Source organism: Pelecanus crispus, chromosome 21 (assembly GCF_030463565.1).
Source record: "Pelecanus crispus isolate bPelCri1 chromosome 21, bPelCri1.pri, whole genome shotgun sequence".
NCBI classification, from domain to species: domain Eukaryota; kingdom Metazoa; phylum Chordata; class Aves; order Pelecaniformes; family Pelecanidae; genus Pelecanus; species Pelecanus crispus.
In genome coordinates this window covers 6374378-6385473 of record NC_134663.1, presented here as the reverse complement: position 1 = coordinate 6385473, position 11096 = coordinate 6374378, and the positions used below count along the sequence as shown (strand labels likewise).

Here is an 11096-nt window from a genome sequence, read left to right as displayed (position 1 = left end):
CCCCCCCTCCCCGGCTGCGCTTGTGGCGTTTCGCTGTTGCTGGTGGTGGATGTTGTTCTTTGGACTCCGCTTTCGCTCGTTCCCTCCCCAGCCCCTGTACATAGAGAGAGCTCTTTATTTTTGAATTCCCACGGGGGTCCCCGGCCACGGGGTGCTGCCGGGTGGTAAGCGAGGTCGGGGGGGGGACAGACGCTTCCCCCCCGCCCCCCAAATCCGGCGCTGCCCCTGGGAGCGATGCCCACGGGGCGCCCAGGCTGATCCCGGGCGCTGCTGGGGTGGGGGGGCATGGTGGGTGCCTTTGGGAGGGTCCCCCGGCGGGCGCCCCCGTGTCCCCATCTCGGTGACAAAGACCGGGCACCCAGCACCCCGTTTCCCCCCTCCCCGGGCAGGCGGGTGGCTGGGTGCCGGCTCCGGGTGCTGGCAGGTTTTGGCAGGGGTGACGGGGTTGGGGGGGGGCTGCGGGTGCCACGGAATGTGGCCGGGGGGAGCTGTGGCCCAGACGGCGGGGATCGGGGCGGGGGGATCGGGGCGATCCAGCCAGCACTGACGCAGCATCGAAAGCACTTTAGACTAAGAGAACGGGTCTCTTAGGGGGCACAGGCTGCTCCGCCGGGTGCCGGGGGTCCCCCCGCCACTCGCCCCGCGGCGAGGGGCACTGGGCAGCGCTCCCGGCTCCAGCCGAGGGCGTTTGCTCCCCTCCCGCACCCCCTCGCCCCGGCCAGTACTCGGGGGGGACCCCGGCTCCCCCCAACTCCCCTTCCCCGGGGAGGCAGCACCCCGCTCCGGCCGCTCTCCGGCTCGGCCACGCGTGTTCCCCCGGGGTTCCCCTTCCTCCATCTCCGCGTCCGGAGGCGCCGTGTGCTGCTGGGGGCTGTTTTTGGCTGGGGGGAAAGGGTGGTGGGGGGGGGGGGTTGCAGGGTGGGAGGGCCGGGGGATATTTCTTTTTTGTTTTTAATTATAATTCTTTTTTTTCTGCATGCCCTTTGCGCGGGAGCAAACCTCGGGCGCTAACGCTGTATGTCGAGGAGCTGAGCTGAGCTGTTACTGTCCCATGAATGCTGGTGGATCGTTGCCAAATTTTTCTCTTCTCCTCCCCTTTTCTCTCATTCTTTTTCCGTCCCATCCCGTTCCCCCCCCCCCCCGGCATATCTCCCCCCCCCCCCCCCCCAACCCCTTCGTCTTTTCTTTCTGAGCCTTGTAAGTGTAAAAGATGACTCTGATTTCGTTTTTGTCTCGGGAAAACTGCAAATAAATTATGAGGAAAAACAACTGCTCAAAAAAAAAAACCCCTGAAAAACCCCCAAACCCCAAATAGCTGGAGGGAGAAGGCCGAGCGAAGCCGTAGCCGCCGGTTTGCCCCGGTGCCGCGGGGATGCCTCATGGCCGGGCCCGATGCCGCTGCACGAAGCCGCAAAGAGAGCGTGAGCCGGGCTACAACCGCCAAAGACAACTTTATCCCTCCCCGGCCGGTGTGGCCAGCGGCACAGAAACGAGAAACACCGATCACGATACAATCCCGAGCGAAAGCTTTTTCCCTTCCAGAGGAGGAGGAGGAGGAGGAAGAGGAGGCAGCGAGGGCTGCAGGGCAGCGGGCAGGTGCTGAGCCCCGCTGGGCTGCCGGGAGCAGGGGAGGGGGGCTCTGAGGCACAGGCCAGCCCCCGGCCGCCCCCCAGCCCTGCTCCCCTCCCGTCGGGAGGTAACGGGGGGGCTCGGATGCATCCCCAACCAGCACAGTGGGGGTCAGAGCCCCCCCGAGCCAGACAGGGGGGCTGCAGGCTGCCCAGGCCCCCCCAGTCCCAGCTCGGCTCTTTCCCACCCCACCACCGAAGCGAGGGAAGGGGCCCAGAGGTGACCCCCTCCCAGGGGAATGGTGGCCGCAGCTTCCAGCTCACCGGCGCTGGGAAAAGCCGCCCAGGGAGGCAAAGGGCAAAAAACCCAGCAGCGAGCACCCCCCGCCAGAAGAAAGCCTCTTCTTCCCTTCCCACCCCTCTTCCTCCCCCCAGGCTCACTCTGAGGACACAAATACATCATAGACCACCCCCCCCCAGCTCCCCCAAAGCAGCCCCGGGCCTCGCGGCGGGGAGCCCCGGCTCCTCTCTCCCGGCCCCCCTGGGCCGGCAGTGCCGGGGCGCTGGCTAGTGTTAGAGGTGTGAAGGCAGGGGAGGGCGTGCGGCCGGGCGCCCGTGGTCCAAGCCGCCCTCAGGAAAAGCGAGCGCGGCGGGGCTCCGGCGCTCCCCCCGCCCCACGGGGCGCCAGCCCCATGCCAGCCTCGGCATCCCCTCGAGATGAAAAAAAAAAGTCACGGAAGCCCGCGGCGCCGAGGACGCCCAGCCCCGGCCCCGGCCGCCGCAGCGCAGCCCAGGCCTAGGAACCCCCCCCTGGGCTTCTGCTTTCTGTCCTGGGTGCGGTCGAGGTCCGAAGGGGAGCAAAGGCCTGGTGGTCCGGAGCAGGAGACCCCGGGCTCCGCGTCACATGATTTCACAGCACGAGTTCTGCTTTCGGGCCTGGGAAGAGAAGGAAAACCGGGACTGACACTCGCCGCAGCTCCCCGAGGGCCAAGGTGGGGGCTCAGAGCCGGAGGAAGCTGGCACGGTCCCAGCCCTCACGGCTCGCCACGAAGGCAAACGCCCTGCGGCCCCGCGCCGAAGGCTCGCGGCACAGATCTGACCCCCTCAGCCATCCCCTTAGCTGGAGCCTGTGCCAGGAACTGCCGCAGCCAGGATCAGCATCGCCCGCCACCAGCCCTCGGGCAAGGAACGGCCTGCGCGAGGGGCCGAGGAGCTCCACAGCCGGGTTTTGGGCAACCGAGCTCCCTCCGGGTCCAAAGCAGCTGTGCTGGCAGACGGTGGTCCTTGCCTGGCACCCACATCCACTGCCCCGGGGGTTTATTCTGCCCTTCCCCAGCCCCAGGCCATCCCTGGCTCCTCAGGGAGGGGGCGGCCCTCCCCTGGGATGAAAATCTGCACTCACAGTTTTGTAGAAGGCTTTGGACTGTGCCCCGAGCACCTCCGATTTGGAGACCAAGTCGTCCAGCTTCTCCCCTCGCTCCAACAGCGACTCCATGGTGTTGTGCTGCCAAAAGAAACTGGTGCTGAGCCCCGGCGCTGGCAGCCTGGGCCCTCCCCGCTCCCTCCCCGGCCCCGCGCAGAAGATGGAGGTGCCACCGTGTCCCCATCTGCACACGAGGGGAACAGCCTCTGCCTCTCCACGGCCGCCCCAGCCCCGCGAGGGAGGGAGCAACCCCAGCCCTGATAAAGACGGGAGCAGGGCAGGGATCAGCCCCCTGTGCTCAGCACTGGTGAGGCCGCACCTGGAATGCTGTGTCCAGTTTTGGGCCCCGCAGCACAAGGAGGACATCGGGGTGCTGGGGCATGTCCAGAGCAGGGCAGCGGAGCTGGGGAAGGGTCTGGAGCACAGGGCTGGTGGGGAGCGGCTGAGGGAGCTGGGGGTGTTCAGCCTGGAGAAGAGGAGGCTGAGGGGAGACCTGATCGCTCTGCAGCTCCTGACGGGAGGGGGCAGGGAGGGGGGTGCTGGGCTCTTCTGCCAAGTGACAAGCGATAGGATGAGAGGGAATGGGCTCAAGCTGTGTTGGGGAGGTTTAGATTGGATATTGGGAGAAATTTCTTCATGGAAAGAGTGGTCAAGCATTGGAACAGGCTGCCCAGAGAGGTGGGGCAGTCCTCATCCCTGGAGGGGTTCAAAAAACGGGCAGAGGTGGCACTTTGGGACATGGTTTAGTGGGCATGGGGGTGTTGGGTTGATGGTTGGACTGATGATCTTAGAGATCCTTTCCAACCTTCCTGATTCCTAGTTTTTACTTTCATTAAAAATAACCCAGCCACCAAGCCAGGAAACACAAAATTGCTACTCTACCCCAAATTGGTTTAGTGGTGGACTTGGTAACGTTAGGTTAATGGTTGGACTGGATGATCTTAAAGGTCTTTTCCAACCTAAAAGATTCTATGGAGGTCACAGTGACCGGGAAGAGAAGAGCCCCTGGTGAAGGCGGCGGCACACGCGGGCCGTTTCAAGCAGAAGACGAGCGAGGACGTGACAGCGCACGGGGAAGGGACCGTGGTTTGGAGGAGGGAAGTGGAGCGGGGCCAGTGCCCCTGCGAAGCCCCGGAGGGAAGGGAAGGGGAGAGGAAGCTCCCACAGCACCAGAACGTCCCCGAGGAATGGAGAAGGCAGGATGGCCCCATCGCCTGGAGGGGCCCCCTTGCGCCCAAGCCCCCCAAAAGGGCGTCCCCACGGCCCCGAGCGGATGTGCCAGCTGGAGCGGCCCGGCTGCGGGCCCAGCGTCCTCCTCACCAGGATGATTTTGGTCTCGTCCAGCTCCGCCTGCACTCTGGTCATCGGGTCGGCCTCGCGGGGGTTCTCGGAGAGAAACAACACGGCGTCGGCACCACCGCCGCAGGGACGCCGGCGCTCCCTGGGGCACGGCCCCGTGGCACCGGTGTCCCGGCACACGCCGGGGCGTCACCCATGCTTCCACCTTGACCTGGGGGCCGTGGGGAGCGTTTCCCCCCCTCCGCAGGGGTCCTGGGGGGGCCATACCTGGTATTTACTGAGGTACCCGTCCAGGGGCCGCGTAGCTGATTGTCGCTGGGGATCCCGAAGGCCAGTCTATTTTGCTGACCTGCCTGGAGAATTCGTCCAGCACCTGCAACGCAAGGAAGCGGGCAGTTACCTGCGGGGTTCTGCCTGTGGGGCCGTGGCATCCAGAAGGGATTTTCTCCTCAAAAAACGGAGATTTTTCTCCCCCTTGTTGCCCTTTGAATGAAGGGTAGAAAGAAACAGAAACCAACTTCCTCATCAAACGACTGACGGAGCGGTGCCCAGGTAGGGGCGGCCGCCCCCGGCTGTCCCAAAGCCCTGTGCCCTGCCAGAGCAGCCAGACACGTCATCACCGGCTTGCAGCAATGCCGGGAGCGCGGCCAAATGCATTTTCCCTGCGTAACACCCAAGCCAGACAGGGAGGACGGGGTGTTTGTGGGGCCAGCGCCTGGGCCGGCAGCAGAGCGGAGCTGGGGCTCCGTCCTAGCGGGCAAAGCCAAGTCACTGCCTGGCCTGGAAGTCTTTGGGCTGGTTGGATCCCACTCAGCTCAGCTCTGATCTCCCCCAGCTAACGAGCAGAAGGGTCATTTCCTTGTCATGGCATGAACACGAGATCCGGAGGAGCTCCCCGGAGCAGCCCCATCGCAGACCGTCGCCTCCGGAGCCGCTCCCTCACCTTGTCCAGCAAGGTGAAGCAAACCCGCTGCGGATACTCATTATCTGCAATCACCACTCCGGCCAGCCCGTCGTTCCGGACGTACACGTGGCAGAGGTACTCTGGGCAGAGAATTCACATCAGAGCGGCAGCGGTAAGGTCCAGAGCCTCCCCCAGCACCCACCGCCTCCCGCCCAGCCCCGGCAGCTCTTCCACAACCCACGAATCGCACCAAGAGGTTTCATTCAGCAACCGCGTTTCACACAATTTCATTAGGAGAGCGGGAAGGGCTCAGGGAGGATCAAAATCAGCCCCAAACTGCGCTTCAGCAGGTTAGCGCAGCCTGGCCACGTGGTGCGGGACATGACGCTAACTTTCCAGGGCAGCAGGTAGTTAAACAAAAACCAGAGGGGGAAGCGCTCAGCCTGATTTTAATAATAAATAACAACTCATCAGAAGCCTGGAGTGTCATTAAAGAGGCTGCGGCGGCCAACTCCAGGCTGCACCCTGCACGTCTCGGGGTTCGGGAGGCACGTGGGCAGGGCGGGGAGGCCGGAGGTGAGGCCAGAGATCGCGGTACGGAGCCCGGACTCGCCCGGCAGAGCTGAGGGGAGAGGGGAAGGGGGCTGCACCGGCGCAGCTGCCCCTCGGGGGATCGGAGCGGCCGTGCTCAGGACAAACCCGGCAAGCTGAGGGCAGCAAGGAGAGTAACGAAGCTCGCGGGCGGCAGCTGGCTGTCAGGCCAGCCCCGGCTCTTCCTGTAACCTCCCTCACAGGGTGGGCCGGGCTCTCGCCGAGCTCAGCCACCTCACGCCTTTAGCATTACTCGCCCGGATGTTGTTTTGAGGTCTCTTTTTTTTTTTTTTTTATCATAAACGGACAAGGAACAAAGCACGTGCAGCTGTGCATGCTGACCCCGGGTTATCCCCTTACCTTGCTCCTTGACAGAGGCTCTGCTGCCCAGCTCCGAGCGCTCCACGATCAGCTGGCTCGTGAAGGTCATGAATTCCTGCACGCTGCAAACACAAAGCGTTGGCGCTCGAGTCTGCGAGGGGACCCGGCTCTGCGGGAGCTGCGCTTGGCCCACAGAGCTACAGGGGTGCTGGCACAGCAGCGATGGGGGAGAGCACCTGTCCCGCAGGTCCACAGCGGTTTGGGTGGACTGAAACCCTTCCCCACGACCCCAACACCAGGTTTGGATAGTGGGGATGTGGCTGAGCCGTGGGTTTTCCTCAGGGAAGAGGCCGGACCCTGCACCTACACGGAGCTGCAGCCACCACCCAAACACCCCCGGCTGTGCCGGGCCCAGGGGAGCGCCCACGTCCCTCCGGCTGCAGCGAGGGACTTGCATCCTTGGGCCGAACTTGCTTTTTGGCGATTTAGCAGGAAGTAAAACACCGTTGAACCATAGATCTGCCCAGCTAAAGCCTGACGAGCGGCTGCGCCCGCTCACGTGCAGCAAGGGGCTGCAGGGGCGCCGGCCCCTTCCCTTGCCTGAGCTTTTATTCTGTGCTTGGGGCCCTTACCCAAATCCCACAGAAGGCGCCAGTGACCTGGGGAGGCCGTTTGACCCACAAACACACCTCACCTACCTACCAGTTTGATCAAAATGAAGGAACATCCTCAAGTCAGACTCGTGCTAAGTCTGGATAACATTCCTGAGCCCAGACTCGAGCCCCACCAAACAGGTTTCTCACATAAACCCTCTTCTTCACTCCACGGTAAAGGAAAAGAAGCCAAAAGTCATCAGCAAGTGCAAAATAAATCTGTTCCCAATGCACACCGGGATTAACAAATGCGAGGCAACAAATTCCCCACTTCAGCTGGAAAGTCCCAGGAAGGGAAACCCATCAGAGCTCAGATTACAGAGTTTGCTCAAACACCAACAGCTCCCGCTTGGAGTTTCACGTGACGCGGCACCGAGGAAATGTCAGTGAACACGGACACCAGCACGGCAGAGGACCGCGGTCTCCCTTGCTGCCTTCCACCGCTGGAAGCAGCTCCGTAACGGGGGTTTGCCCCTCACAGTTTACGTATTCCTTAGGGGTTTTTGTATTTCTCCCAGCCCAGACACCACACAATCAGATGCCGACTCCACTGCGTCTCCGAACCGTTGGGTTTCCAGGCGCTGCAGAGAAAAGACCGGCCCAAAGATTTCCTACCATCAAACTTCAGCAGAAACAGACGACCAACACATTCCTCCTGGTCTGGGGCATCTGCTGGCAGCCGCAGCCCCCGCCGTCACAATTCCAGTATTTCACAGTATTCCCGGAGGAATCAGCCACCAAAGACTTTGTTCCCTCATGCTGTGTTCCTGACCCTCCCAAATTATTCAGATGTCAGGTGGCAGACACCCCGCGCCGGCAGGGCCAGGCCGGCCCCGTCCTCCTGCCCAGCAGGTTCTCACGGCTCCCAGGAACCACAACTGTGTTTATCCCAGATTCAAACCCCAAACCCAGCTCTCTGGTAACTCCACGGCCTCAAAAACCAAACGCGCAGCATTTTTAACCTAAACTTAATTGCACCATAAATAGCCCCTCCGAGCATGACCCGGGGGAACCAGCTCAGGACAAGGCTCAGCACCAGAGAAAAGCTGCGAGACCAACGAGCACAGGCACCCCCTCACCCCCCACAAACAGCATCGCTGTTCCCAAAAAGCCGAGACTTTATTTTAAGCAAAGGAATAGCCAGCTGCCGGGGGGAGCGGCTCTTTCGGCCGTAGCTGACAGCAAAACCGTGCAGGGAATTTTCTCAGGATTTGGCAAACCAAGGGCTGCGACTACAGAGCAATTTGGGTCTTTAAGAGATTGCTTCACCCGCCGCAATCCATCCTTGAGCGCATGCGTTGGCAGCGCTGGCACAGTTCCTTTATCCCTCTCGCATATTTGGCTAAAAGAGTATTTTTTAAGACAATCTTACTTCAGTATTTTCCCTTTATCACTGGAATTGCAGAACCAAATGTGCTCAAGGCTCCACAGAATCTTGGCAGACACAGGGTATGGAAAATTCGAGTCCTGTAGGTGAGTATTTCCTAAAGCCTTTATCGTCTGGAGCCAGGGGCCGGGAAACAAGCCGTTTCACAACAGGCACCTGCTTTATTTTACAGCTTTTAGAGGCTTTTGGGAGCTCCCCTCAGCTACGAGCTCAAGGGCAGCTGCTGAGAGCTCTCTGTGACCTCTATGCGTGCATGGAGCGGGCAGCAGGACGCCCGGGAGCCCGGATCAGCGTTCAGGGCTAAACCGGCTCACCCAAAGCCGTCAGAATAACCCGAGTGAAGGTTTGTGGGCTGGGAAAAGTTTAAGATTAGACCAAAGACCTAAATAAAAAGTTACCGGAGGTGTCAGGCGAGCCTTGTTAGTCTGACACAAAGACGAGCCTCCTCCCACTTGCCTCTCACACCCTGGCAGCCGCCGTGACTACCAGGTTTAAGCACTCACTGACCCAAGCACTCGGGGTGTTTCCCTGCACCCAGGTTTTATCACTTGGCTGTGGTGGATGATTTACCAAGTCAAAACTGCCCTCCTGCTGCTGGCCCTGGCAGGCTCTTAGGGGAAACGAGGTTTCACTCCGTTCCAGAGACTGGAAGATCGCTCAGAGCGATTTTGCAGCACTGAACGGTGCGGGCAGGGTCACAGCTCCCCAGGGGAGCATCTCCGGTGGGTTTACCCCTTGGGAGAAGCCTGTTCCCGCTGCCACTGCATCCCCACTGACACAGGAGCAGAATGGGGAAGAAAACCCCCCAGAAGTTTCTAAATCCCTCTCCCCAGGGTCCTGTCTGAGCCACGTGCCAGCCTCACAGTGCACGGGGGAGATTCCCCCCGCCCCCCAAACCTCCCTCGGAAGGTTCCGGCACTCCAGGCACCCACCTGGACCTCTGGAAGAAGTTGAAAGTGGACACGTCGTAGGCAGCTTTCAGTAAATGCACTTTGGGGTCTCCTTTGTAAAGGACACTTAGGCTGTAGAGCCTCATCGTGGCGTCTCCCGCTGCCCTGGGTGGAGGAGGGAGAGCCGGGGGGTGAGCCGGGGGCTGGGGTGCTGCCGGGCTCGGAGCCCGGGCGGCCAGAGGGACCCCCTGCGCAGCTGGGCCTTCCCCAGGGCCCCTCCTCCCGCCCCGGGACTGGGGCTCCCCCGCCTCGCCCAGCCCCGTCCTCCGTGCTTTACATGGCAGCCCCAGGCACCCCTGCTCAGCCAGCACCCCGACACCCAGAGACCCCCCGACACCCACAGAGGCCCCCCCGACACCCAGAGGAGACCCCCCCCGACACCCACACCCCAGCACAGCCCAGCTAACCCAGTCCTCAACCCACTATAACCCAGCTAGCTGAGTCCTACCCCCGTATAGCCCAGCTAACCCAGTCCTACCCCAGTACAGCCCAGCTAACCCAGTCCCACCCCAGTATAGCCCAGCTAGCCCAGTCCTACCCCCGTATAGCCCAGCTAACCCAGTCCTACCCCAGTACAGCCCAGCTAACCCAGACCTACCCCAGTATAGCCCAGCTAACCCAGACCTACCCCAGTATAGCCCAGCTAACCCAGACCTACCCCAGTATAGCCCAGTTAACCCAGTCCTACCCCAGTACAGCCCAGCTAGCCCAGTCCTACCCCAGTTCAGTCCTACCCCAGTACAGCCCAGCTAACCCAGTCCTACCCCAGTATAGCCCAGTTAACCCAGTCCTACCCCAGTACAGCCCAGCTAGCCCAGTCCCACCCCAGTTCAGTCCTACCCCAGTACAGCCCAGCTAACCCAGTCCTACCCCAGTATAGCCCAGTTAACCCAGTCCTACCCCAGTATAGCCCAGCTAACCCAGTCCCACCCCAGTATAGCCCAGCTAGCCCAGTCCCACCCCCGTATAGCCCAGCTAACCCAGACCTACCCCAGTATAGCCCAGCTAGCCCAGTCCTACCCCAGTATAGCCCAGCTAGCCCAGTCCTACCCCAGTATAGCCCAGCTAGCCCAGTCCTACCCCAGTACAGCCCAGCTAGCCCAGTCCTACCCCAGTACAGCCCAGCTAGCCCAGTCCTACCCCAGTTCAGTCCTACCCCAGTACAGCCCAGCTAACCCAGTCCTACCCCAGTATAGCCCAGTTAACCCAGTCCTACCCCAGTACAGCCCAGCTAACCCAGTCCTACCCCAGTATAGCCCAGTTAACCCAGTCCTACCCCAGTACAGCCCAGCTAGCCCAGTCCCACCCCAGTTCAGTCCTACCCCAGTACAGCCCAGCTAACCCAGTCCTACCCCAGTATAGCCCAGCTAACCCAGTCCCACCCCAGTATAGCCCAGCTAGCCCAGTCCCACCCCCGTATAGCCCAGCTAACCCAGACCTACCCCAGTATAGCCCAGCTAACCCAGTCCTACCCCAGTATAGCCCAGTTAACCCAGTCCTACCCCAGTACAGCCCAGCTAGCCCAGTCCTACCCCAGTTCAGTCCCACCCCAGTATAGCCCAGTTAACTCAGTCCCACCCCAGTATAGCCCAGCTAACCCAGTCCTACCCCAGCACAGCCCAGTCCCCCCCAGCACAGCCCAGCTCTCCATCCCGATCTCCTCCCCCCCCCGCCGCCGCTAAGCCTCCCCTCCCGCCCCCCTCGGCCCCCCCCGGCCCGCGGTACCGGCGGCTCCGGAACCGGCTGTGAGGAGGCGGCGGCCGACGGCGGAATGAGCCCGACCCGGAAGCAGAACCGGGACGGCCGGAAGTGACACCGGCCCCGGGCGACTGCCACGGGGCCCCGCCCGCTCTGCGCACGCGCTGCCATCGCCCCGCCCTCCCCAGCCTCTTGTCCAATCAGCGCTCTCCTCTCTCCCTCCGGCCTCGCCCACCGCCGCTGGCGGCCCGCCCCCGGGCTGGGCGGCCAATCAGCGCTGTTCTGGCGTCACGGGGCGGGGC

The 11096-nt window shown here is 62.2% G+C and overlaps 1 protein-coding gene across 1 annotated transcript; it reads right to left on the bottom strand.

Annotated features, from left to right (window-relative positions):
• Positions 1-2385: 2385 nt before the first annotated feature.
• YKT6 (YKT6 vesicular SNARE protein) lies at positions 2386-10849 on the bottom strand. Its single transcript, XM_075724102.1, is given in 9 exon segments — positions 2386-2504; positions 2971-3072; positions 4312-4377; positions 4558-4584; positions 4586-4663; positions 5234-5334; positions 6146-6228; positions 9079-9201; positions 10822-10849. Coding segments are annotated over 8 exon segments (597 nt in total). The 5' UTR covers positions 9183-9201; positions 10822-10849; the 3' UTR covers positions 2386-2468.
• Positions 10850-11096: the final 247 nt, after the last annotated feature.